We start from the raw sequence: 26,364 nt of genomic DNA on the forward strand, positions 1-26,364 counted from the left end.
TTACCACGTTTCCTTTCCATTACCACATACCCTACATCTTCTCTACTCTTCGTCCATCCCATACCTATTCTCCCTTATTCTCCCAATCTCAACTTTGCTACCCTCTGCCATCTACCCTCTGCCTCTCTCCTCTCATCCTGCTTCAGATATTCCAGACTCCCTTTTTATCCATTTACATAACCCATTGTACCTTGATTCCTTTATCCACTCCTATCTTTTTTTTTTTTGCAGTTCCTTATTTCTTTTTATTAAATCTTCTTTTTACTAAATATATCCCCTCCTCTTCTATTCACTCTTAATCCATTCCTCTATCCACAAAGTATTCCTTTCTTTCCTCTTTTCACTTCGATAGTGCATCCATCGAGAGAATAGGACCATCGTCTCTCTGGAATACCGGTCGTAGGAATTCGAGAGAATATATGTATATATGTATATTGGAATATTGTAATATACGTATATATGTGTATTATTATGTTGTTATGTATCATGTGTATCAACGTGTTATTCTAAACACGTTATTTGTGATAAATATCATCACATGTCTCGGTAGTCGAAAAGATAAGATGCCTGCCCGGTAAGCAGGAGATTCAGGTTTGATTTCTGACTGAGGTGTTATTTTTTCACAAAATAATTACGAGTTTTCACGACTGGTTCGTGATCGGGCTCCGCCGTGACGCACACCCTCCTTTCTTATTTCTCCCTTTTTTTCCTCTCTCTTTCCTTTATCTCCTCCCAGCATCTCCTTACCAATTCATTTCCCATCCCTTCCTCCAACCTTCTTTTAAAATTTAACATCCTCCTTTCAGCTCCTTTCCTTTAACTTCCTTCTCTGTAATTCTTCTCTAATCATGTATCTCGATGCACTCCAATCCACCCCTAGACTCACCTCAGATACTTTTTCTGTAATCTCTCCACTACTTCCCTCTCTCTCCATCTCCAAATTTCTATTCCATACTCCACTATCGATCATACCAATGCATTGAACAACCAAAGTCTTCTTCTTTACTTTCTTCTAAACTTTCTTTTTCCAATCCCCCATAACTTCCCCATCATCGCCGTCTTCCTTTCCCTTAAATGTGCTTCTTACTCTCTCCATTGTTTTTCATGCATTGTGTATTCTAGATAGGTGTATTCCTTCGCCTTCTCTAGCGTTCCTCCTTTCCAATTTATCTCCAATTTATCTTTTTTTTCCTCCAACCTTCCTTTTCTAAGTGTCACAATTCTTGTCTTGCCCATGATTAGCTGTAATCCTTTTTTATCCAAATATCTCTCTAACCTTGCCAACATGCTCCTTATTCCATCCTCCTCCTCCTCCGCTAAAAGCACCTATCATCGCATATGACAGAGAATACACCTTCCCTGTATTCTTCACTATAATTCCTTCATTCCACTCTTCAGTTCATCCTTCGCTATTCCAGATCTTATCACACATTCTTCAAATCCCATTCCTTCATCTGCTCTCCTCTATATTTCCAAACTTTCGCCAGCACCCTATTTATTCCAACCGTCTTTTTATCTTTCATCCCTCTGAGTACTTCCTTTATTTCCTCTCTTGTCTCCCTTCCTGATCCTTCCTATTTCCCTGATCATCCTTTTACTTACTTCTCCCAACATATCTTTAAAATAGCTGTCTCACTCTTTCACCTGAATTCCTTCGTTCCCTCTTCTCTTTTCCCTCCTCTCCCTACTCACTATTTCCCAAACTTGACTCTCCGTTCTTATATTTTGCACTCTTTCTTCCATTTATTATTCTCCTTTCTTCTTCTCTAACATTCCTATATGTCAACCTCTTCCTTCTATACGTTTGCCCATCATTTTCGCTTCTCTTCCATGTCCTCAAAGCTCTCCTAACCTTCTTTTTTCTCTCTACACATTTATTGCACTAGCTTCTTTTTATTCTCTCCTTCTTCGCTCTGCTATCTTTTTCTAACATTCCCTTAATCCTTCTCTTCGTCTCCTTCCATATCTCTTCCACTTCATCGCCTCCCATTCTCAATTCTCCCAAAGTTTCTCTGAATTCTTCTCTGCTTTCTAACGTCCAGGCCCATTTCCTTACTCCTCTGCCCCTCCTTCCTCTCCTTCCTCTTGTTCTTCTTCTTTATCCACATCATCAGCAGCTGTTGGAATCTATATAGTCCTCGATCTCCATCTTTTTTATCCTCTCCTTCGTTTTCATACTCTCTATCACGTAATCAATGACTAATTCCCCCCTACCTGCCGTATACGTCCAATCTCCATTTCTTATCTCCTTCCACAGGCCCGTTAAATATTGTCCTATTTCCTCCAATTTCCTAAGCAGCACCTTACCCTCTCCATTTATCTTGTCCTTGAATTTCCTTTCCCCTCCTCTCTTTTCCCAACTTCGCCCATTCACTCTCCCGTTTTCCTCTCCCGTTCTGGCATTAAAGTTTCCTCCTATTATAGTTCTTATTCCCTCCTTTCTTTTCTCCATCCACTTCCTCACATCTTCTAACTTTCTATCCATATCCCCATTTACATACATTTCCACCACCTCCCAATTCTTCCAATTCTACTTCAATTGTTATTAAACCATTCTCTCCCTTCTCCTCTTCTACCTTCCAATTAATTTTTCGTCTCACTCCTATCAGCATTCTTTCCATCGCTCTCTCTTTCCTACTTTTCCTCTTCGCTACTTGTAGTTCCCATCTATAATCTCTCAGTACGTACTTCTTACATCTTTTCCATCTCTTTTCGTCTATCCAAGTCTCATTAACACAATGTCTCATTTCATTACTTTTATCCAAAAGTCCTTTCCCTCATTAGCGAGCTCCGCCACATTCCAGAACGCTATTTTAAAACTCTTATCACCCTCTTTATATTCTGCTTCCCTACTTCTTCCTACCATTCTCCTTGTTCTCCTTTCTTTCTCCCTCTTTTTTTCTCTTTTCCTCTCTTTCTCCTTTCCCCCCCTATCCCGTCAATCCTTTCCACTTCCCTTCTATTAATTTCCCCCTCCTCTCGTCCCATCATATATATCCACCAATTATACCTCTATCCAAATTCCCTCTGCCCTCACTCTTTTACTCTCCTCATCTTCTTTTTTCTCTTCATAAAATCCCCCACACTGTTCCCCTCACTGTCGTATCTTTCCCTATTATATTTCTCTACCGCTCTCTTTATCTCTATATTATGTACTCTATGCTTGTTGTCTTCTACCTTTCACTGCCTCTACGCGCTTTCTGCGCACTTTACTCTCCGTTCATGCTACACTATTATCACTTTTCTTTGCTCCCTCTTCACTCCTTCACCCCGCCTCCTAACCTCTATCCTATCTCCTTTGCTTTTTTTTCCTCACCGCCCTACTCTTTTCCGCCCTACTCTCCCTTACTTCTATGGTCTCCCTACACTCCACTCTTTATTCTCCACTCTCACTCACTTTCTCTTCTTCACTTCATTCACTTTCGTTCTTCACTCTCTCACTTTATTCTCCTTCGGAAAAATTTACCACTTCGGCTCATCCGATCGGAAACAGAAATCCTATTAATGATTATATAATGATTATGTTGTCTATTATACAAAATAGAGAAAAAATATGGAAACTCTGAAAAATTTCGAAAAATATAAATTTTACAGAAAAGTATTTTTAATAAAAGTTGTAAGGTTTAAAAAATCTACTTACTAATCTTATCAGTTTGGCTTTGGATGGCGTCGCTAAATGAGGTCAACATCACCATGAATATTTTAAATAGAACTCTCTTTTTATTGCACATTCCTGTAGTCTCTAGTCCTTTTCAAAGCACTATAATTTTATTCATTTTGAGTAAGTCGTTTCCAAGTTATCGAGTTTTTTTTTAGTAAGATGCATAAAATCACGAAGATCGAAAGATAATCTAGCCAACTTAGACAGAATTGGAGGATGATCTATCTTTTCAAAGAAAGTTTATAATAAATTTTCAAAGTGTTCACAATTCACAGACAGTATGCTAGTTGATCGTAAAATCCTGAAATATTCTTAATGTAATCCTTGCAAATGAGTGGAGCTTTATCAAGGATGGCGTAGATCACCTACAGTTTGTTGTTTTGTTGTGTAAATTTTATTCATCAGGTAATTCCATAGAAAATAGTCGAGAGGTGAGAGATCTAGTGATCGAGCTAGCTTCTCAATGGGACCTCTTCTTACTATCCATCATTTGATTTAACAAACAAACAACCAAACAATGCATCCTAGAATCATAAACATGTTAAACGCCTCTTGAAAGACTTCATTTAAATAACCAATAATTACAAATTTTTTTCTTCCATAGTACAGCGCAGCACCATTCAGTTGGAACCAAATGTCCTCAATGTTTTCACCAATAATTGCCCTTATCACAGAACTATTTGGTTTCTCAACATATCCTCAACATTTCAATATATTTCAGCATTTAAATTTTCTTCAATAAAGAATAGATCTATCATAGTTGAGTGTTATTTAAAATAACAGTATTATTTAAAAAGTTATTTAAAATATCTGCCCAAACATTTATTTCTGATATTAAGTATGAAATTCTAGTATCCAATGAGAATTTGTATCCGACTAAAATCTACAATAGTATCAATTAACATTACCATTAAGTTCATACGCTTCGTCTAAAAAAATTATGTTGTAAACAAAATCAGGTTCTGCGTCTCTGCTACTCTTTTCATTAATTCATAAAACTGTAAATGTTGATCAAAACCGTATTTATTCAGTTCTTGTACTAGATGAACTCTGTATGGATGGAATTTATTCTATTTTAATATTTTACACACCGACTTATTTGGTCTTGTGCTGTTCTGCGAATGGTAATAATTCTGTATAAAAGATTGTAAAACATTCAATAACTTTTCGGAATTTGTTGCTGTCGTTAATTGGTTTTTCCCTGTTTTTGGACAATTTTTAACATTACCAATTTCTTCGAAACGTCTGATTGTTTTGTGAACCGTAGATTTCGAGATATTTGTATTTTCATTCCGGAATATTGCATTAAAGAATTGCCTAACATCATTGTATGACTTATTTCCCTATCCTTACATCATAAAAAGAGGTATTTGTTGACGTTCAGTAAGGTGTAACATTTTAAAAATAATTAACATACTAGCTAACATTAACAATAAATAGCCGTTGATTTTGAGTAGCCGCGAAAATAATTGATTTTGCTATATAAGAACATGGTCATAGAGTTGCCAGTTGAAAACAATTGACTTTGAATAGCCGTGAAAACTATTAATTTTGAGAAGATCATCCTACCATTTTGCCTTCGTGATCTATACATCTTACAATAAAAAACTGGATAACTTCGAAACAACTTATTCAAAATAAATTAAATAAATTATAATGCTTTGAAAAGGTTTCAATAAGTATAAGAATATGGAATAAAAAATAAGAGTTCTTAAAAAATTCAAGATGATCTTGGCATCCTGATCTGATGACCTGATCTTAGCAATGCTATCCAAGATCAAACCAATGAGGCTGGTAGTAGTAATTCGTTTATTTCATATGCCTTTCGGCCTTTGAAAGGGGGTTTACAAAAATTTATACAATACATAGATTCTTTTACAATTGAAAACAAATATAACATATTTTAACTTTATTTTAACAATACATAAATTCTTTTACAATTGAAAACAAATATAACATATTTTAATCTTATTTTAACTTTATATATTGCCTGTCTTTATACGAATGTCTTTTGAACCACATTTTATCATGTCTTATCACATCTTACAGTTAGCACTGCACCCATTTATTGCATATATTTCAGCAAGCTGATTCTTCTTTTCCTTGTTCTTTCTCTTTTCTTCTACTTATTATTTCTCTCATCCAATCCGTTTCTTCTCCGATATCTTTTAATAACTCGTGTACTGTCCTTGTTGTTTTCTTAATGATTCTATAGTCTGATTAGATGTTCTAATAATTCTTCGGTTTCCATGCATAATCTACATTTTTATCTTCCTCGCTTTTAGAACTTATTTTTTCTTTCTTCATTTCCACATCTGAATCTTGCTATTAATTTTTGGTCTCTTCCTTTATATTGTGCTGTCAGATATATTGTGCTGTCAGATATATTGGCTTGGAGTTGGCACACAGTGCTCTATATCTTTGATTATATCTACTTTTTACTATTCTATCGTATTGTTCTTGTCTTTGCTCTTCTACGTTTACTTCCTTTAGGATTATATCTATTTCTTTTTCTTCATCTCTTGCTTCTTCTATTTGATCGAGTTCTCATCCATTCTTCCTATAATACATTTCTCTTTCCTTTTCCCATCTCGATCTCTTTTCTTCCGTCCTGTTTTTTATTTTGTTCCAATATTTTTTAATTATTTAATTATATTATTTTATTCTTGCTTTCTTTCCTTATTCTTTCTTCATACTTTTGTGCCCTTCTTCCTGCTTCTATTCTCATTTTTTCGGTTTTTATTTCTTCTAATACTATATGCTGATTATAATCTAAACCTAAAATCCATCTTATGTACTTCTCTTGTATTCTTTCTATTTTCTGCTTCTCCAGCCTCATATCTCTGCAGCATATAGTAGAATGCTGCCTATCAGACTTCTGAACAAGACTTCTCAACATTCTTGTTTCTACATTTCCTTTAAATTTTCTTTCCCCAATTCCCCCATACTTGTGCTCGCTATCCTTGTTTTTTTGGCTGTTTCTTTTATGTGTGTTTTCCAACGTCCGTTTTTTTTGGAAGTGGAATCCCAAATATTTGAATTGTTTTACTTCTTCTATTACTTCTTGTTTCCATAACCACTTTACTTTTTTTTTGTTTTCCTCTTCCTCTTTCGAAAATTAGCACATTTGATTTGCTTGCATTCAGTATCAATTCGTTCCTTTCTAAATTTCTAATTTTTCCATTGTTCTCATCATTTCTTTCAGTTCTTCTGGTGATTTTGCTATTAATACAATGTCATCTGCGTATGTGACCAAATTTTTTCTTTGCCTATAATTACTCCTCCTGTTTGTACTTTCTGTAGTACTCTTTTCAAATCTGCTGTGTAATAGGGTGAATAGAGTAGGGCTCAAGGGGCAACTTTGTCTCACTCCTTTCGTTATCCAGAAATTGTCTGATTTTACCCCATTCACTCTAACTGCATTTTTTGTTTCTATTTATATTTCACTGATTCTTTCTCTAAAATTCTTATTTATTCCATTTTTCTCCATTATTTTTCCCAATTTCTCTCTGTTTACTTTATCAAAAGCACTTAGGTCTGCGAAAAATGTGTACACTTTCCCACCTTTGTTTGTTAGTTCTGTATTTGCTATGTAATTTATATGAATTTAATATGTTATCAATCGTACTTCTTCCGCTTCTGAATTCTGCTTGTGTTTCTGGCATTATGCCTTTTTCTTTCATTTCTTTCATTTTTAATTTTGCTTCTAAGCACATTGCATCTTGTATGCCGTGTTTAATAGTGTGATTCCTCTGTAATTTCTTATTGCGTCTTTATCATCTTTCTTGTAAATCGATGTTATTATTCTTTTTTTCCAGCTTTCGGATAGTCCTTCTCCTCGCCACACTTTGTTTATTATTTCTCTTAATCTTTTTATTACATTTTTCCCTCCGTATTTCCAGACATTGCTTTCAAGACTCTCCGTCCCTGTAGCTTTTTTATTTTTTAATCTGTTTATTTGACTTATTTCTTCTTCCGTTATTTCTCCTTCCTCAGTAATTTCATCTTTGTTTTCGTTTATCGGTTCTTCTAATTTCTGTTGTTCGTCACTTCCTTCTAGTAAATTTTTGAAATAATCTTTCCATTCTTCTATTTTGAACTTCCTTGTTATTTATTCTCTTTTTTTTCTTTCTTTGTTTATGTATACCCATACTTGTTCTTCTCTCTTGATTTGTAGGATTTCTTTTTCTTCTTTTTCTCGCATTCTTCTTTATATTCTCTCTTTTTCTGGGTATATTCTATTTTTTGTCCATTACCTTTCTTCCATTTTCTTAACGTTCTTCTGGCTTCCTTCTTCTTTCTTGTGCATTCTTCATCCCACCATTTGCTGTATCCTATTTTCCATCCTCTTATTCTTTTTCTTTGTACCACTTTGTTTAGGCTTTGGTTTACCTCTTTGGTTTACCTCTTCCATCATTTCATTTGTTTTCTTTTTTGAATTCTATTTTTTCGGATTTTTTTGTATATAGCCTTACCGCTTCCTCTGTTCATAATCGTATCTCCTTCCAATTGTCTTTCCCTTTTTTCGGTTCTGTTTCTTGTGTTATTTCTACTTCTATCTTTATTGGTATGTGATCTGATTCCACCCTCTCCTCTACCTGGAAATCTTCGATATCTTCCTTTGTTATTACACTTATTATGTAATCTATCTGAGTTTCCTCTAGATCCTATATACGTCCATTCTCCTTCATCATCGTTTTCCATGTTTCCATTTAAAATATTCCATCCATTCTCCTCTGCCATTTCTAACAACTCTTTGCCTTCTTCATTTTTCGTTTTGTCTTTTGATTTTCTTCATCTTCCTTCTTTTTCTTCTCTCCAATTATCTGTGCCTTCTTCTCCTATTCTGGCATTCCAGTCGCCTCCTAATATTATTTTATTGTTATCTGTTTCGCTTATCATTTTTCCAAGAGATTTCTTCGTATTTTCTATATTTCTACTATATATTGTAATTATTCTCCGTTCTTCTTTCCGTTATTCCTTCTTCTTCTTCCACTTTAATTGTTTTCTCTTCTAAGTGATTTTTCCTGTTATTATGTCTCCCATTGCCTTTCCTTTTGTTTTTTCTCTTCTTGCTGGTTGGCATTCCCATTTGAATTCCTTTGGCAGTATGTCTTTTTCCATTTTTTATCTTCTACTCATGTTTCTACTAGTTCTATTACATCGTATTTATCTATGTAGTCTCAAAATTGCTTATCTTTATTCATTAGTCCTGCTGTGTTCCAGAATCCTATTTTTCTTTAAGCTTCGCTTCGATTCGCTTCGATTCGCCTCGTCCATTTTCGTAGCAAAATTCGTAGAATCTCTCATCCGCTCATGAGTTCTCCGATTTGTCAGAGAATCTCTGAGCTTTACTTTCTTTTTCAAAATTTTTCTTCTCTTCTGAGACTTTCTCCTTCCTTCCAATGGAACATTTGTCCATTTACTATCAATTTCCTGTATCCTATTTTTATTGTGCTTTCACCTTGTCTTTTCGCATTGGCCATATCCCTTATCTGGTTTTGTATCTGTCTTTCTTTGTATGTCAAATCATTGTCGATATATAAATTTCTTCCTTTTAATTGACTTTTTCTCGTCATTACCTCTCTCTTCATTTCCCGGCTTTCCAAGTCCGCTGCTACTATGCTTTTACCTTGTTGTCCTTTCCCGGTGCATCTTGCCTCTAGTACTTTACCCTCTACTCTTAGTTCCTTTTTTAGTAGATCCTGTACTGCGTCCTTTAAGGTTTCTGATCTTGGCACATCCCATCCTTTTATTACAATGCTGTTTCTCTTCTCTCTCTTTTTTCTTATTTCTTCCTTTTTTTCTAAAATCGATCCTTCTAGTTCTTTTATTTTTTCATCTTTCTTCTTGATGTCTTCTTTCCATCTTTCTTCTTGATGTTTTCTTTCCATTTGTTTATTTCTTGCTAAGTTTTGGGATTTCTTTCAATTCTGCTCGCATATCATTTAAAGCTTTCATTATATTCGCATACTCTTCTTGATCCATGTTGTCTTCTTTTTCTGTCTTTTTTTTCGGCGGTATCTTCTTAGTTTTTCTCTATTTTTTTGCTGTCCTTCTTCTTCATCTGTTTGTTCTTCCTTTTTCCTTTTAAATAATTCACTTATTATGCCAATGCTATTCGCTCTTTGCCTTACTAATTGTTGTACTGAAGATGGTCTTCCTCTCTTTTTGTATACTTTATCTTCGGTCGGTAGTTGTTTGCCTTCTTTATCATTCATCTGACCGTTTCTATTGTTATTTTAATTATCCGTGAGTGGCGCCTCTAAACTTTAGAAACTTTAGAAACTTTGTCTGCCTATGCGCCTAACCTATAATCTTTTATCATTTAATATTTTAGCTTTGCTTTTAATCTATACTTCCCTATAGCACTTTATTTCTATTTCTATTTTGTCAATGCAAGATGTTCTTTTATACTTATCTTTTCCCTTCTCCTCGTTCGCAATCATATATTTTCTTCATGTTTCCTGTGACTTGCCACGTGCTTTTTTGTGCTTATCGTTTATTTTTGCTTTTCCTTCCCTCCTTCTTTATTTTGTTTTTTGCTTCTTTTTTCATTTAACTATTTCAGTTTCTCTTCCGTTCTGTAACTTTTTCACATTTCTCCATTACTTTTATTCTTTTTAAATTACTCTAAAAGCTCGAGAGCTACACTTTTCATGACTTATCACTACCACGTGTCACATATTTCCCCAATAAGGCTAGTAAATAGATCTTTTTAAATCTTGCTTTTATCTGAAATGGTTTTCTATAAATCTTATATTTTTCGAGATTCTTCAGAGTTTTCATATTTTTTCCGTGTATATATTCCTATTATTACATATTACATATTATTACATATTATTTGTATATTACATATTACATATTACATTGATGATTATTATAAATGATTCTGTATTTATACAAGATATCTTGCAATTATAATAGTATGTTTTATAACTTTACATTTTGTAAAATTAAACAAATAAAAATTATACAAATTATACAAATATAATAACAATTATATAAATTATACAAATAAAAGTAAAAATTTTAAAACAAAAACATCAAATTAATATAAGGTTGGAGTATATATGAAATATCAGATTTTTCTAATTGAAATGTCACTATTTCAGTTATATTAGTTTTATAGCATAATTTTATGTACAATTTAATTGCTTATAGTTGTAATTAATTATAGATGTGTTCATAAAACTTCTTGTTAATAGTGCGTTTTATTTGTTTCGTTTAAAGTTCAAAATAAATGTGAATTTTACTGAAACTCATACAATTTTCTTATATGAATTTATATTTGATAATAATATTTGTAGGCAATAAATGACCGTAAGCAGTCTTTAAGCGAGAAGAAGATTCGAAATATGAATAGATATCAGCAAGGAGCCATCGTGGTCATGAAAAACTAAATACTATGGGTAAACGAGCCTAAGTTCGAGTTCCGGCCTATTGCGTTAATTTTTCTGAACTTTCTATATACTATTGTAGCTCACGCAACACTAATTCTTATACGGACAAGCAAGTCTGTTGGACTCAAAAGCTATTTTTCTTGTGTCTTTAACAAAACTTATAATATTAATATTTGTAATATTCACATACAATACAATTACAATAACTCTGTTTATTCATATACAATACAATTACAATAACTTTGTTTACTTCAATATTATTTTTATAAAAAATAAAAGATTTTGGAAACTAATATTTTTTTATTATTCTTAAAAAATTTTTTTTACAACTTTAATGGAAATAAGGTTTGAGGAATCCTTATATAGAAATTATATATGTGTTTGTAGATATTACATGTATATATTAAGTGCTTTCCATTTAGTGACACAAGTCGACACAAGTATCATTTTGTTCTTTGAATAGTGTTACTTAATTGAAAGTCAAGAAAGATAGAACGATACTTGTGTTACTAAATGGAAAGCACCCATTGTGACATACTTTTCAAGCATTTATCGTAAAAAGCGACGCGAATGGGAGCGGACGATTTTTTTATAAAAAAATAGAGAAGAAGACAACGGCGCATATAGGGAACACAAAATTGGGATTCCACGTAAGCCGCAGCATATCGGAAGCGAAAACATTAAGAATTGTTGGACGCCAAATCTTACATGGATCAATTCACTAAACACCAAAATATCACTAATTAACGAAACGCTTCCTAAATAACTAAATGCCTGCAGTCACTACAGGCTGGTTAGGTTTGCAAGATCAGAGCTAGATCATTAGAATAATCAAAAGGAAATTCAATTAAAATAAAAAAGGAGGATATCGTGATAATTCGTAATTACTATTTTTGTGAAAAATATCCTCAGCCAGGAATCGAATCTGGATTCTCTGTTCACCGGGCAGGTATCTTATCTTTTTGAATACTAAGGTGATGATACTTATCGCAATAACGTTTAAAATATCATGTTGGACAACGTACGAGGGTTCGATAAGTCAGGTAAAAAAACAGTAAAATCACAAATTTTCCGGAAAATTCTTTTTCACTTTTCGATGTAGTCTCCTTGGAGCTCTACACACTTAGTCCAGCGGTGTTTCAATTTTTTGATTCCTTCGGAAAAGTAGGAAATCTCGAGGCCTTCAAAACATCCACAACAGCGATGATCTCCTCCGACCTCATCGGACGAAAATTTCTTTCTTCCAAGCCAGATCTTGAGGTTTGGGAATAGAAAGAAGTCACAAGGGGCCAAATCAGGAGAATAGGATGGATGGGGCAGCAATTCGAATCTTGATTCATGCAATTTTGCTATTGCGACTGTGGAGGTGTAAGCCGGAGCATTGTCATGGTGAACGATTACTTTTTTGCGCGCCAACCTCGGCCATTTCATTTGCAGCTCTTTGTACAAACGATTCAGAAGTGTAGAATAATATGCTCTTGTGACTGTTTGACCCTTCTGTAAATAATCAATGAAGATGATTCCTTGGGAATCCCAAAAAACAGTGGCCATTATCTTCCCAACAAAACAGTCTTTGTCTTCTTTGGCGCACATTCATCAGGCGCTGTCCACTGCTTCGATTGCTGTTTTGATTCGAGTGTATAGTGATAGACCGAAGTTTCGTCACGAATCGACATCAAAAATCTTGTGGATTGCGCTTAAGCATCGACAAATACTGCTACGAAATGTCTTTTCCCATGCGTTTTTGATCGATGGTCAGCAATCGCGGCACCCATCGTGCACAAAACTTTTTCATTTCTAATTCTTTGTGCAGGATATTATGCACTCTATCTACTGAGATGCCTACAATCTCAGCTATGTCACGCACCTTCATTCGGCGATCTTCCATGACAATACGATGGATTTTTTCAGTCATTTCTGGCGTAGTGACTTCAACTGGACGTCCGGGACGCGTTTCATATTTGGTTAATGTCCGGCCTCTTTTGAATTCATTAATCTAAAAATAAACGGTCCTCAATGCTGGCAGAATAACGAATTTATACAGATTTACGAATGGCAGGCCAGCCAGACATTACTTTGAGCATCTTCTGTAAATACTCTAAAACAACAACAAAGAAAACAAAAAAAAAATAAAACAAAATCTAAACAAAAGGGATCAAATCCCGCCACGTCCACGTTGATCATGGATAATGCTAAGAAACGGGTGATATATCATTTTATTAAATATCTTTGAAAATAAGATCCGGATAAAAAAAGTGTTCCTACAAAAGTAGCTTCCTTTTCTACGCAAAATAATATCGCGTGATAAAAATAAGGTTTCCATTTAAAAAAATCAAAGTTGACCTTCAAATAATCTTGAAAACGTCCATAAAATGACGAATTAAAAATATTATCGTATATCCTCCTTAAAACCAAACTTTTGTCTAAACGCTTTTATTCTGTAGTGCTTTGTTTCTGAGATAAAAATTTGTTACGTAGTGCTTTGTTTCTGAGATAAAAATTTGTTAAATTGTTAAAAGATCTATTCCTACACACACACACACACACACACACACACACACACACACACACACACACACACACACACACACACACACACAGGGAGTCCCGTAACACTGTCCTCATCGCTCGTGAGAAGGTAGACGGGAGCGAGATAAATGAAAACGTCTTATACCATAATGATATTCGCAATAATTTTCGAATTATTAAATATTAAAATTGCATAAATAAGAGCGCGCGGGGAGAAAGCGCTCGTCCATCTCACCTGACGGCCCAACGTAACGACCATCCATATATATATATATATATATATATATACACAGGATGATCTAGGTCACCCGGAAGAACCGGCGTGTACCGGCGTATTCCTCATGAAAAATTGAGTTGAAAATATCAATAATAAAATGTTGTATTATGATATTAATAGTTTTCTAATGATAAGACTTTAAAAATGTTCAACCACAGGAAGAAAAATTCGCGCGTCGGGCGTAACGCAACTAAACGACTGACTGGGATGAATACTGCTAAACGGCACTGTGACGAACGAGTATTGCATCATACTAAGTTCTATGAATTTCTATTAATATCTATTGCTGTATTCTTAAATTGAGTCCAATTTGATTCTATTTTCTCGTGCTTGGGAACAATGAATCTGTGATGATTCGTACATTTTTACTTTTCAACTAACATTTTCTTCTTATACATTGATTTATTAACATAAATTTATTATAATTAATGCATTTATGAAAATAATTTTTTGTCCTTTAACTATTGTAATTTGTGTCATTCAATTATGTTTTTATATTGGCGACCTGGTTTGCTCTTACACATAATGATGACTTTTCCTTACTTATAATGATTTTGGATTTTTATTTTCATGAAGCAACTATTACTCAAATCGTACAACGATCGAGAAAGAATTTTATTAGACGTGCATGCGCGCGCGCGCGCGCGCGCGCGCGTGGTGTGTGTGTGTGTGTGTGTGTGTGTGTGTGTGTGTGTGTGTGTGTGTGTGTACAATGCAGTGCAATGATTCATAGTAACGCGTAATATAACTGACATTATATTCATAACCGCATATGTGCAAATTTTATTAAAATATTAGTAATTATAAAAATTATAAAAATAATAGGTAACCATTTTTTTAAGGTTTTATTGTTTTTCTTTTCAGTAAAATTTAAATATTTAGAATTTAATAAAATAAGTTAAATATCTTTATTGTTATTTATTCCTTATTTAAAAATGTATACGTAAAACTGTAAAGTACAACATGGTAAAAGTAATCGTAAAATACAAATACGGTCTTATTTTATTTGTAATTTTAAATAAAAAATATTGCGTTGAATTTTATTATGTTTTTTCCATTGCGTGGATATACAATTATACATATATCCATACATAAATTATATCTCCGTTATATACCGCTTTTCAGACTAAGTACTTTCTTTATTGGACTAAGTACTGAGTCCCAGTACTTAATCAAACAGTTCTTTTCAGAACTATCAAATGATTCTTTTCAGAATCATCACATTATTTGATGAAGGAATACACATAGCATAATTATACGAATTATACATAATTTTATTATCTATAAAAAGAAGAATTTTAAAAAATTAATACTTCAACATTAATAAATGATCTATTCCTTTATCTTTCTTCCTCATTTATTCTACATAATACTATTCTATGTAATTGTAAGCATATATCTATATAATATATAATTTCTAATGTAACATATATAATAAATTATTAGGTATACAAAAAAATTCTGAGCCTTTTTTTGTAAAATTCCATCTTTATTCAAAAACAAATAAAAAAATATTAATCAGCGAAATATTCCCCGTTTGCATCAACGATCTTTTGCCATCTTTCGGGTAGCTTGCGAATTCCTTGACGATAGCTCACCGGCTTCGAAGCGATGAAGTCATCAATGTATTTTCGTATCTCTTCAAATCTCACGAAATGTGTATCAGCTAAATGATGCTGCAGCGACCGGAATAGATAGTAATCGGAAGGCGCCATGTCTTGGCTATACGCTGCATGCGGGAGAAATTCCCAGCCTAACGCAAAGATATGGTCCTGTCGCTTTCGCAACATGTGATCGAACATTGTCATGAAGCAAAATCACTTTACGACGTCCTTGACCAGTAAATGGCTTCTTTTTTTCTAATGCATCGCTCAAATTGGTCAATTGTTGTTGGTAGCGGTCTGCCGTGATTGTTTCACCCGGTTGTAACAACTCGTAATACAACACACCTTTCCAATCCTACCAGATACAGAACAAAACTTCTTGGCGTGGATATTGGGCTTTGGCATCGATATCGAAAGTTGACCAGGGTCAACCCATGATTTTCTACGTTTAGGGTTATCATAAAGAATTCACTTTTCATCGCCTGTAATGATTTTGTGCAGAAAATCTTTTTTCCGGAACTTTGAAAGCAAATTGAATGCAGTGTCACGCCGACGATTTTTGTTGTCTTCGGACAATTCATGCGGAACCCATCTGCCTTCCTTCTGAACCTTTCCCATCGTATGTAAACGTACGGAAATGGTTTGCTGCGTAACGCCAAGCTGTTCTGCAAGCTCCTTTTCAGTTTGCGCAGAGTTTATATCCAGCAGTGCTTGCAATTCGTCCGTTTCAATCTTTTGAGGGCGTCCAGCATGCGGTTCATCTTCAAGACTAAAATCTCCTTGGCGAAATTTTTGATCATCTTTTTGACCATCTTTTACATGTAGTATGACTTACAGTGTTCTCTCCATATGCAGCACAAATCATTGCAATGCCTTCAGCAGCATTTTTCTTCAGATGAAACGGAATGAAGTAGATGGAAAATCGAATATGCTCTTTTGTTATTGCCATCGTGAACACTACTGATTTTTGAGGTTATGTGCATCAAACGTGCCAAATCATATGGCATTTTAGAAGGCCAAATGTCAATGCTTTAAAACCGCAAAAGGACAGGAAGATATATAAAATTTAAATTGTTATTTTAGTTGTATGAAATCTAAAGCTCAGAACTTTTTTGTACACCTAATATAAATTTATATAGTTAGATCTGAAAAGCGATATATAATGGAGATATAATTTATATATGGATATTTATGTATGAATATATGTATAGTTGTATACGCAACAGAAAAAAATATTATAAAATTTAATGCGACATTTTTTATTTGAAATTAAAAATAAAATAACTAGATTATATTTAGTTGTATTTTATTATTATTTTTATTTTATCATGTTATATTTTACGGTTTTATGTGTACATTTTTAAATAATAAAAATATTTACATTTTAAATATTTAAATTTTACTGAAAAGAAAAAAATAGAATCCTAAAAAAAAGTTACCTATTATTTTTATAGTTACTGATATTTTATTAATAAAATTCGCATGCGATTATTGACTCAATGTCAACGTAATGTTACGCGCTTATGATCCCGCGGATCATTGCACTGCATTGTACATGACAATATACACACACATATATATATATATATATATATATATATATCCATATATATATATATATTCTCGAATCCTCATGATCGGTACTCCAGAGAGATGGTGGCTTCTTTCTCGATGGATGCAGGTCGGATTGCAGCGGTGACACCTTTCAACGTCAGTGACAAATATATTAAAAATCCTTTTGGAGCGAACAGGAGAGATCGCACGAGGCATGGCTCGAGCCTCCTAAGAAGGGAGATTGGATTGCTGGTACAGCAGAATACAGCAGAATATGAAACGAGCGACAGAGAGGCGCATTCCAAGGAGAAAGAGAGACTGCACGCGCTCGGTGAAGTCGACAGAAGCGTCGAATCTGGAAAAGGTTCTTCCCTTGACTCTCAAGGAATTTCACCTCCTGAGAGAGGAGCGTGCGTTACAGCAACTCAGAGGAGCGGAGACTTGTTCGCTGACCAATCAGCAGGGGAGCGTGAGCAGCGATCATTGGACGAACAGTTACCAGGCCAGTCTATAATATAAATTTTAGTCGCGCGGTCTTGGTCTTAAACTTAAGCCCGATACGTACGACTAAATCGTCCTGTTACAGAAATTTTTGGCACAATTTAATTTATTTACGCGTACGAATAATTGGAAAAATTTAAAGAAGGTTGTTGTTTTAATTTCATTAAGAGGGCATGCGCGATTTTGGAGAGAAACTCGGAATTAGAGAATTTGCAATTCACAAGCGAATTAGTTTCTAGGTTGAAGATGAAATTGCGTCAAGATGAAATTGCGTTTTCAGTGAAAGATTTTCATCACAAACTTTTCATATAGAATTCATTAATCGGAAACAGAATTTCGAGAGAAGATTTAGCTTCTCTCGGTTCAGATTTAGAATGTTGGTTCGAATTTGTCACATTTAGATTATCCGGAGTGCTCACCGGATTTACAAGCTAAAATTGTGTATTTGCATTTATCGTCGCGCTTTCAGTCAGTTACACAAACCAAATTTTACAATTAGAAGAACTTACGTCCTTGCCACTGTTGAAAGCGCAATAGCGGTTAAAGAAAAATTGTTAAAGAAAATGGTTTTACAAATAATAATGAGAAAAACGATAGAAACGATTTTGTGAATGGGGGAAAGTTTTCAAAGTTTCCAAAAACATTTAATGAGCAAAATAAAATATTGAACAAACGGAAAACAAATATACAAAATAACAGAAAATTTTAATTTAGAAGAGAAATTGAGATTCTCTTAAAATGAGAGGGAGTATTGGCAATGCGATGCCAAGAGACACTTCTGAATGTCTTTTATTTTTAACGCAAAGCAATAAAACTTGAACCAGCCGAGCTCTATGTGGAGATATATGGAACTCGGCGTTGAAATGAGATTATTAAAGAAAAACATTTTTCTCTTTTGGTAATATTAGCAGAAATTTAAGTAACTTTTGTTCTCGGACTTTGTTCACGGACAAAAATGTATTTTTAAAATTAATACAGAAGTTTAAGTTAATACTTTGTTGTTTTGATTCTGAATAAAAGGTGAGTTAAATCATGTAGGCAGCGAATTTAGATAGGAAATAGGAAATTTAGATACGCTACTAGGAAAGAAGTTCCCATTGATTTTAAAATTTTTGTGACAGATAACAAATAAATTTTGAAAGCGGATTTTCTTATTAAAGTCAAACAAAATAAAATCTTTGATTCAGTATTTAGAAAAACTAATTTTGAAAGAGAGGATTTTTCTTATTTGCGTCTAAATGATCCTGGTAAAAATAGAAATCCCAAAATTTTTGTTGGAATTCTTCATAAGAAATTCTGAAAGATTAGATAATTCGCAAAAGGAACATTTCTCTAAATTTATTACTGAGTTTCAGAATGTCTCTTCCGAAAAAGTTGTGACGAGCAATTGCACGGTTATCGAACATTCTATTTCCGTAGGAAAGTCGAATTCTATTAAGCAGGTTCCAAGGCACATTTCTTTACAAATGCGTGATGAAGTGGAGAAAATTCTTGAAGAAATGAAAATGCAGAGAATGATTAAGGAATTTCATAGCTCTTGGATTTCACGTTCGTTAATTGTAAAAAGGAAAGACAGAATATTAAGATTCTATGTTAATTACAGGAAGCTGCGATAGAAAAGGATTCTTACTCTCTAATTAGGATCAATGATCTTGTTGATTTATTTTAATTGGAAATTCTTGATTTTCTACTCTTGATTTAAAAAATGGATTCTGGAAAATAAAATCTTCAGTCAAGGAGAAATGGTATTTTCTATTGATATTCTTATGGCAATTTATTGGAATACTGTTTGGATTATGCCCCGGAGCTTTTTGAACGGTTGATGGAACAGGTTTTTCGTCCAATATTAAATAAAATTTATTTAATTTATCTTGATGACAGTGTTATTTTCAACAAACTTTTGAGGACATGTTAGCTAATCTTTGAAAAGTTTTTCTTCGTCTCAAATTAACAAATTAACCGAAGAAGTATTTTCTTTGGAAGAAAGTATCTAGGATCCTGAAAAGATTGCATCTGTACGAAATTGATCTGCACAAATAAAAAGAAGCAAGTTTTAATAAATAATAATAAAAAAACCAGTAGCTTTTTAGGATTTTGTTCATTACAGCAAATTTGTCAAAGATTTTTCCCAAATAGAGAAATCTTTGTTTTCTTTAACAGAAAATCAAAGTTTGAATAAGATGATCGATGTCAGAAAGCATTTGAAAAACTGAAGCAATTTTAATTCTTTCTTTTATTTTAATCTTTCCTCCTGAGACAGGAAAGAAAGATGTGTAAAAGTCGTCTATTTTTGCCTCCAAACCGGCAAATGAAGTTTATATGCTTTTTTTTTACAATTTTTTGACTGCAGAATCATGGTAAAATTAGTTTTCCATAAACATGAAGAGAACACATGAAAAAATAAGAAAGAAGTGAATAAATAAGCACGTCATAAAAATGAAATAAACAATGATCTTTCTTACGGAATATGTTCTAATTCTCGAAAACCACTAAACATTTGACATTTTGTCATGATAGAGGGATGGAAGATTGAAATCTGGAGTATAGTGCTTGGTAACCTGCAACAGCAATTCGAGATAGAGCAAGAAGCCATCGGAAGCCATCGAAGCTTTAGAATCTACATCAGAGAAGAGAATGCCTTTCAAGCAGAAAAGTTCCTGAAATTCGGGACGACAATTTCAAAGAGGAATTGGGAAGGGCAATGTTACGACCGAGAGGTGTTACGACCGGGCTGCACGAACAGATAACGAGGATATTGTCCTCCAATTATTTAATTTTGAAAAAGAAAGTCATTTCCTGCGAAGTAGAATGTTTAGTGGACTTGTCAACGAGTTGTTTGGACTTTGGTCAAGATAGAACTGCAAAGCAGTATCATATTATATTTCTTTGTTTGCAAAGTTAAAAAGTTCGTTTTTTTTTGCTTATTACGCAAGTGTATAAAAGTTAAAGTATAACGTGCATGAATCCACCACGAGCGTGACAATGGTTAAATTGTAAATAATCCATCTAACTTGTAAGTTGCGACCACTAGCCTTAAATATTCACAACGTCTAGCAACATTGATACACGAGCACTTGCGCCTCGTCGATAACACCTTGCGCCCTTGTGATTCGCTTGCTCCGCTTATCTTTAAACATACCTTGCGCTGCTTAGTAAACATACCGATATCTTTCCATCTTGCAGTGTCAATCCTAAAAAATGGATACTGGCAGGTCTCATTGATAAGGGAAAGACGGCTAGCTACAGCCTTCATAATACCAGGAAGCGGTTCTTTCAGTTCTCAGTCATGCCTTTCGATCTGGATGCCGCATCCGCCACATTTCAAAGGCTACTAAACATCATTTTTGAATCGGACACAAAACCACACATCCTGGTGTATTTTGATGACATCATCATCGCTAGCATCACTCGTTCAAAGAACATCTTGAACATTTGACCGAAGTTTTCCGCAGACTCCGAGAGGCTAAACTTTGCTCAAATCCAGACAAGTGTCGCTTCTGTTGGGACAGTTTAAGATACCTGGGTCATATTATTGATTGGCGGAGCATTTGATCCTGAGAAAGTGAAAGACATTTCTAACCGATACCAATTACCGTACGAAAAATCAGACAATTCTTAAGACCGATTTCCTAGTATCAAAGGCTTATTTTTCCGTTCTTGTCACTCTTTTTATCCATCTCACATAAAAGAACTAGAGAGACCTGGGAAGAGACTGAAGACCAAGTATTCCGACAATTGAAGGAGGCCCTCACGACGGCACCCGTTTAGTCTATCTGACTTCTCATATCTGTTTGCACTTTATCGATGCGAGCTCTTACAGCCTCAGAGCGGTACTGACGCAGCAGTTATTATAAATAAGGGAGAATAAGTATTGCGTACGCCAGTCATACTATCAATTACACTGAGCATTATAATTATAGTGCCACCGAGTTAGAATATCTTGTCATGATATGGGGAATTCGATGAGCATGTGATTATCTAAAAGGATATCTCTTCATAGTAATAATCACCAGTCGTGGTAATAACCACCTTTCAAATGACTGTATCAACTTAAAATTCAGTAGGCTGGGATAATGGTTCGAGCTCCAATAATCTATCTATCTATCTGTCTCTACAGCCCAAGTTCGAGCCTTCAGAAATTGCCTCTATCCATCATGATTCTACGTCGCTCTCCATCCATGCATTCCTCGCGCATCGTTCGTCACTTTATCCTTCCATCACTTTCTTGGTCTTCCTGTATGTTTTTTCTCAAATATTTTGCAATTGAGTACCTTTTTAAGTAGTTTATCGTCCTCTATCCTCACATGGCCTGCTCCTCGCAGTCTTTGCAGTTTAATAAAGTCCGAGAAGTATGTCTTTATACTATTGATATATTTTGTGGTTATATCTTATTTTCCAGTCTTCATTCTCTCTCTTAAAGAGGGATCCCACCCTTGAGGTTTAAAAAAATCGAAATTTTTTTATTGCTTTAATCATTTAGTTTAAACTCTTAAGAATACGAGAAAAAAGATTTGAAAGCGAAATTTAAAGTCGAAGTGGTCAAGAAAATGAATTTTCCGAAGTGCCTCGCACCGCCCGATGAGCAGCTGCGGCAAGCCACGAATATATGTTCTCTTCCTACACGCACAAACTGCCAATGGCTAATGTTGTTTTCAATGCAGTGAAGGCAATTTATAAAGAATTGAGCAAGGATGAACTATTGAATCATTGTCTTGCAGATTAAGTAATGAAAGTTAATGCAAGTGTGTGGACGATAGTTCCAAAAATTCAAAATCTCGGCAAAAAATATAGAAATTGCAGTAGATCTGACTGTTTGTAATTTCAATGATGCCTACAGAAGTTACTTGCAAATTATGAAAGTACTGAATCTCAAAATTGGCCGTAATGCTACGAATTTTGCGAAGAGCACGACGCAGCGCGCATGAAGAAAGCAAAGAAAAGTCTCACGGAGGAGGCAAAAGAGGCTAGAAAGTCGCTATTAGCGATTAGAAAGGAAGCTGATGAGGCTGATGAGTTAGCAGAACATCAACTTTATGAAGCAGACATCGCAGATTAATGGTAAGAAAATTGAATTGGAAATTTTTGCTGTGACACAGCTGTATAATGTTTCAAAAACTTTAAACGTGTTTTTTTCAAAACTACATTTTCTGAGATGGTGTATATGATAACTCAAAAAGTTTTCATCCGATTGACTTCAAATTTTAACTGTATATTTTTAGCAACATTCTCTATTGTCTGACGTAAGATTTTTGCAAAATAGGCAATATTTGTAGGTTTTTTTTAATTAAAGACGATTTTTTTTAATTGCAGCTTTTTTTTAAACCATCGCCATTTCAAAATAAATCAATATTTTAAAAAATCCCTATGTCAAATAATAATCATAAGAGTGTAAATAATGTCTTTTTTTTTGCATAGGTTGAACCGTTTTGCCGAAATCGTGTACACCGCTTGAGCCCGTCTCACGAAAAGTGTTCCCATAATTGGATCAGATGGCCGCCATTTTGTCATTTAAATAAGATAAAAACTATAAAATTATTTTTTACAATAAAAAAGATGTATAATAAAACCCTCACATTGGTTTTTTAATTATGTTATTCATTTTTTCCCAAAAGATTCACAAAGTTAGAACTGATTTTGTACCAGAGATGAGGTCCCTCCTTATGTCCCAAGATTTGTCTTAATATTTTTCTTTCAAATGCATCTATTTTATTTACACTATTCTCTGTCAGGGTCCAAGCTTCGCAGCTATATGTCAATATTGATCTGATGATAGTTTTATATATTCTCAGTTTTGATGATTTTCTCTATGTACATTTCTTGAGTTTAGTGTATAGGTGAGTGCGAAGTATGTTTTATTGGCTAATATTATCCTTCTATATATTTTCTGATCTTCTGTCGCATTTTTGTTTATCTCTACTCCTAATTATTTAAAGTTCTTTACTTCTTGCATATTATCCTCTAATGTTATCCTCCTTACATTTCTGTTCGAACTTATCTGTGTGAATACTTTTATCTTTTCCTTATTTAAGGTCAATTCCAGGCCAATTGTGCTGGCTTTCTTTTTCAGGTTTGCGTATGCTTCTTGTGCCTTCGTCGTTGTTCTGCTCATTATATTGATGTCATCTGCATATGCGGCAATCTGTATCATGTTGTTAGTTAATAAGTTTGACCTTCCAATTTTCATTTGTCTTATAACATATTCTAATGCTATGTTGGATAGGACTAGTTCCTTGCTTTAGTGAGCTTCAGTCCCCTGAGTTAATTTGAACATATCTATGAGTTAGTTGTAGATGCGTACTCCTGCTTCTGTCTCGTCCATTGTTGCTTTGATTAATCTTACTATCTTCGATGGTATAGCTTTGTCAAACATTATTTGATATAGTTTAATTCTGTTAATTGAGTTATAAGCTTGCCTGAAGTCTATGAATATGTTATAGATACTTATATTATGGTCCATATTATTCTGTTTAGGATTTCCTTAACTATGAAGATTTGCTTCATTGTAGATCTACCTCTTCTAAAATCCGCTTGGTATTCACTAATTATGTTTTCTACAAAGGGGAGTAGACGCTCGTTTAATATATGTAAAAATCTTATACGCCGTGCATTGGAGGGATATTTCTCTATAATTTTGACATGACAATTTGTCTTCCTTTTTATAGATGGAGCAAATAACACTTTCCTTCCAGTCACTTAGAATCATTTCTTTCGCTCATCTATTCGCTATTAGTGCGTAAATGGGCTCCGTTAAGTGTTTGTCACATACTTTATAAAATTTTGATGGAATATTATTAATCCCTAGCGCCTTGTTATTTGTTATTGAATATTATTCTGTATATTAGTTGTTTTTTGGACTTCTTCTCGTGTAGGTGGTTCTTATTCTTTCTCTTTCTCTGCTCTCTCCATTTCCTGATGTACCCAGTTACTGTTATTATTATTGTCTTTGTGTCCGCCTAGTGTTTGGAAATATTGCTTCCAAGTATTTTTTGTGCCTTTTGTGTCGCCTAGTATTTGCTCTGATTTGTCCCTGCACAAAGTGGTAACGAATTTAAAACCCTGCCTAATCTTTCTCAGATACATGTATGCGTTCCCTGTGTTGTTTTTTTTTAATTTAGTAGAATTTTTAGGATTAGGTCATTTTTATATTTTATTTTTTTTTTGTCTACAAATTTTATCCGATTTACGTCTTTCTGTTTCGTATGCTATCTGTTTTTCTCTGGTTCTTCTTATGATATAACTTCTATGCACTTCGTTCCTTCGTTTTATCGCAGTTTCGCATTCTTCGTTAATTCATATAGTTTTTCTTAGTCTTTGTCCTTCTCCCAGCACCATCGCTGTCTATGTTATAGCTATCTTGATGGATTTCCACTGTTTTTCTGCTGACTGTTCCCTCTCTCTTTGGACTTATTGGCGATTTCTGTCTTGAAGCTCTATCTTATTTCTTCCTTTATCAGTTTCTTCTGTTGTATTTTATCGTCTGTTGCCGTTCTCCATTGTAATATTGTACTATTTTCATCAGAAATTAGTTTGTATTAGTATATGATCTGATCCACAGTAGGCGCCTCTTCTTACTTTTACATCCAGTATGCTGGTGGCCGCCCTTTTGTCTATTAGCACTTTATTTGGTTAGCTGTGCCTTCCTCGGGAGAAATCCATGTTGTCTTGTGTATATCTGGGTGTTGGAAGAAGATAAAGTTTATGACCATGCTTTTGCTGATTATAAAGCTTATCAGGAGCTCACCGTTCTCATTTGTAATCTCATGTAGGGAGTGTTTTCTTATAATTCCTATGTATTGTTACTCTCTCCCTATCTTAGCGTTCATGTTCCCCATGATTATTTCTATATCTTCGGTGCTACGTCGTGTGTCTTTTCCAATTGATAGAAGCTTTCCTTCTTTTCTTTTTCATATTCCTCTGTCGAGCTAGGTACATTTATTATTGTCAGGTTAAAGAAACGAGTACACAATCTTAAATTACATGTTCTCTCGTTAACCGCCCAGAAAAGCTATAATGTTTGATTTTACTTCTTGTTTACAATAAATGCTATACCGTATTCTTCATTCAGCTTGTTCTTTTCTGCTGTATAGTATATTGTGTGTAACCTGGTGTCTCTTATGCCACGTCCCAACCATTTGGTTTTGGTTTTCTGAATTGTCGTTACTGTCAACATATATCTCTGCATTTCCTTCAGTAATGCTGGCTGGGTTTCTGGTTAGTTGAGAGTTCTTGCATTCCAAATTCCGAGTGCTTGTTTCATATTCTTTCGCTTGTGTCGTCTCCGTGTCATCCGTCCGTTCCCAGATTTCTCTGTAGATTTCGAGGTAGAATCATTTTTTATGGGAATAGGTTACCGACTTGCTGCCCAATCCCCTTATGTTAGAGGGCCATTTCTCTCCTTCTTTGTCAGCTCTGACCTTGCTTTCCATTGAGATTGGTTATCCAATTTCTGGCGAGGTTTCTCACATTCTCCTCATCCGTGTAATCTTCTGCCACATTTCGTGGAAGTGAGGACAGAAATTGAGCAGGAGAGGCTTTGCAATGCTAGCCGAAATCGGCATTGTATATTGCGTATACTGCTCCTTTTGAGTCCCGAGCTCCAATAATATGATTTCGAAATCCACTATCGGAAGGGCGCTCTCAATCAAGTGATGAATGTTCTTTCTCGCGCCCCAGACCAGTTCCGTCACATGGAATCCTCGTTGTCCCTAGTATCAATAAATCATGAGTATCATAGTATTGTTTAATAAATCGCTAGTGTAAAAGCATGACCAATTGAATGGTCTAACAACGAAATGTGTGAGAGCTGCCTCTTTCGACTCCTATTACACGATCTAG

General features: G+C 34.4%; 2 protein-coding genes across 10 annotated transcripts in view; one reads left to right on the forward strand and one right to left on the reverse strand.

Annotated features, from left to right (window-relative positions):
- The window catches only part of LOC105432862 (uncharacterized), a 552,262-nt gene extending 529,675 nt beyond the window's left edge, over positions 1–22,587 (forward strand). For 6 of the 9 annotated variants that reach the window (XM_089083349.1, XM_089083345.1, XM_089083344.1 and 3 more), the window contains one exon: positions 17,156–22,587. In XM_089083349.1, the coding sequence (XP_088939475.1) occupies positions 17,156–17,547 (392 nt within the window). In that variant the 3' untranslated portion in view covers positions 17,548–22,587. Of the gene's footprint in view, positions 1–10,971; positions 11,358–17,155 lie in introns of those variants that run through there. The other 3 variants (XM_089083353.1, XM_089083351.1, XM_089083350.1) reach the window with 3 other exon arrangements.
- Positions 216–10,658, reverse strand: LOC148934833 (uncharacterized). Its single transcript, XM_089083361.1, has one exon. The coding sequence runs from the start codon at positions 9,553–9,555 to the stop codon at positions 9,025–9,027; it is 531 nt and encodes a 176-aa protein (XP_088939487.1). The 5' UTR covers positions 9,556–10,658; the 3' UTR covers positions 216–9,024.
- Positions 22,588–26,364: the final 3,777 nt, after the last annotated feature.

This window comes from Pogonomyrmex barbatus, unplaced genomic scaffold (genome assembly GCF_055798465.1).
Source record: "Pogonomyrmex barbatus isolate J1 unplaced genomic scaffold, ASM5579846v1 scaffold7, whole genome shotgun sequence".
NCBI lineage: Eukaryota > Metazoa > Arthropoda > Insecta > Hymenoptera > Formicidae > Pogonomyrmex > Pogonomyrmex barbatus.

Coding starts and splice junctions, on each gene's coding strand:
- LOC148934833 (XM_089083361.1), bottom strand. CDS start 9,555: ATGGAAAGAAAACATCAAGAAGAAAGATGGAAAGAAGACATCAAGAAG.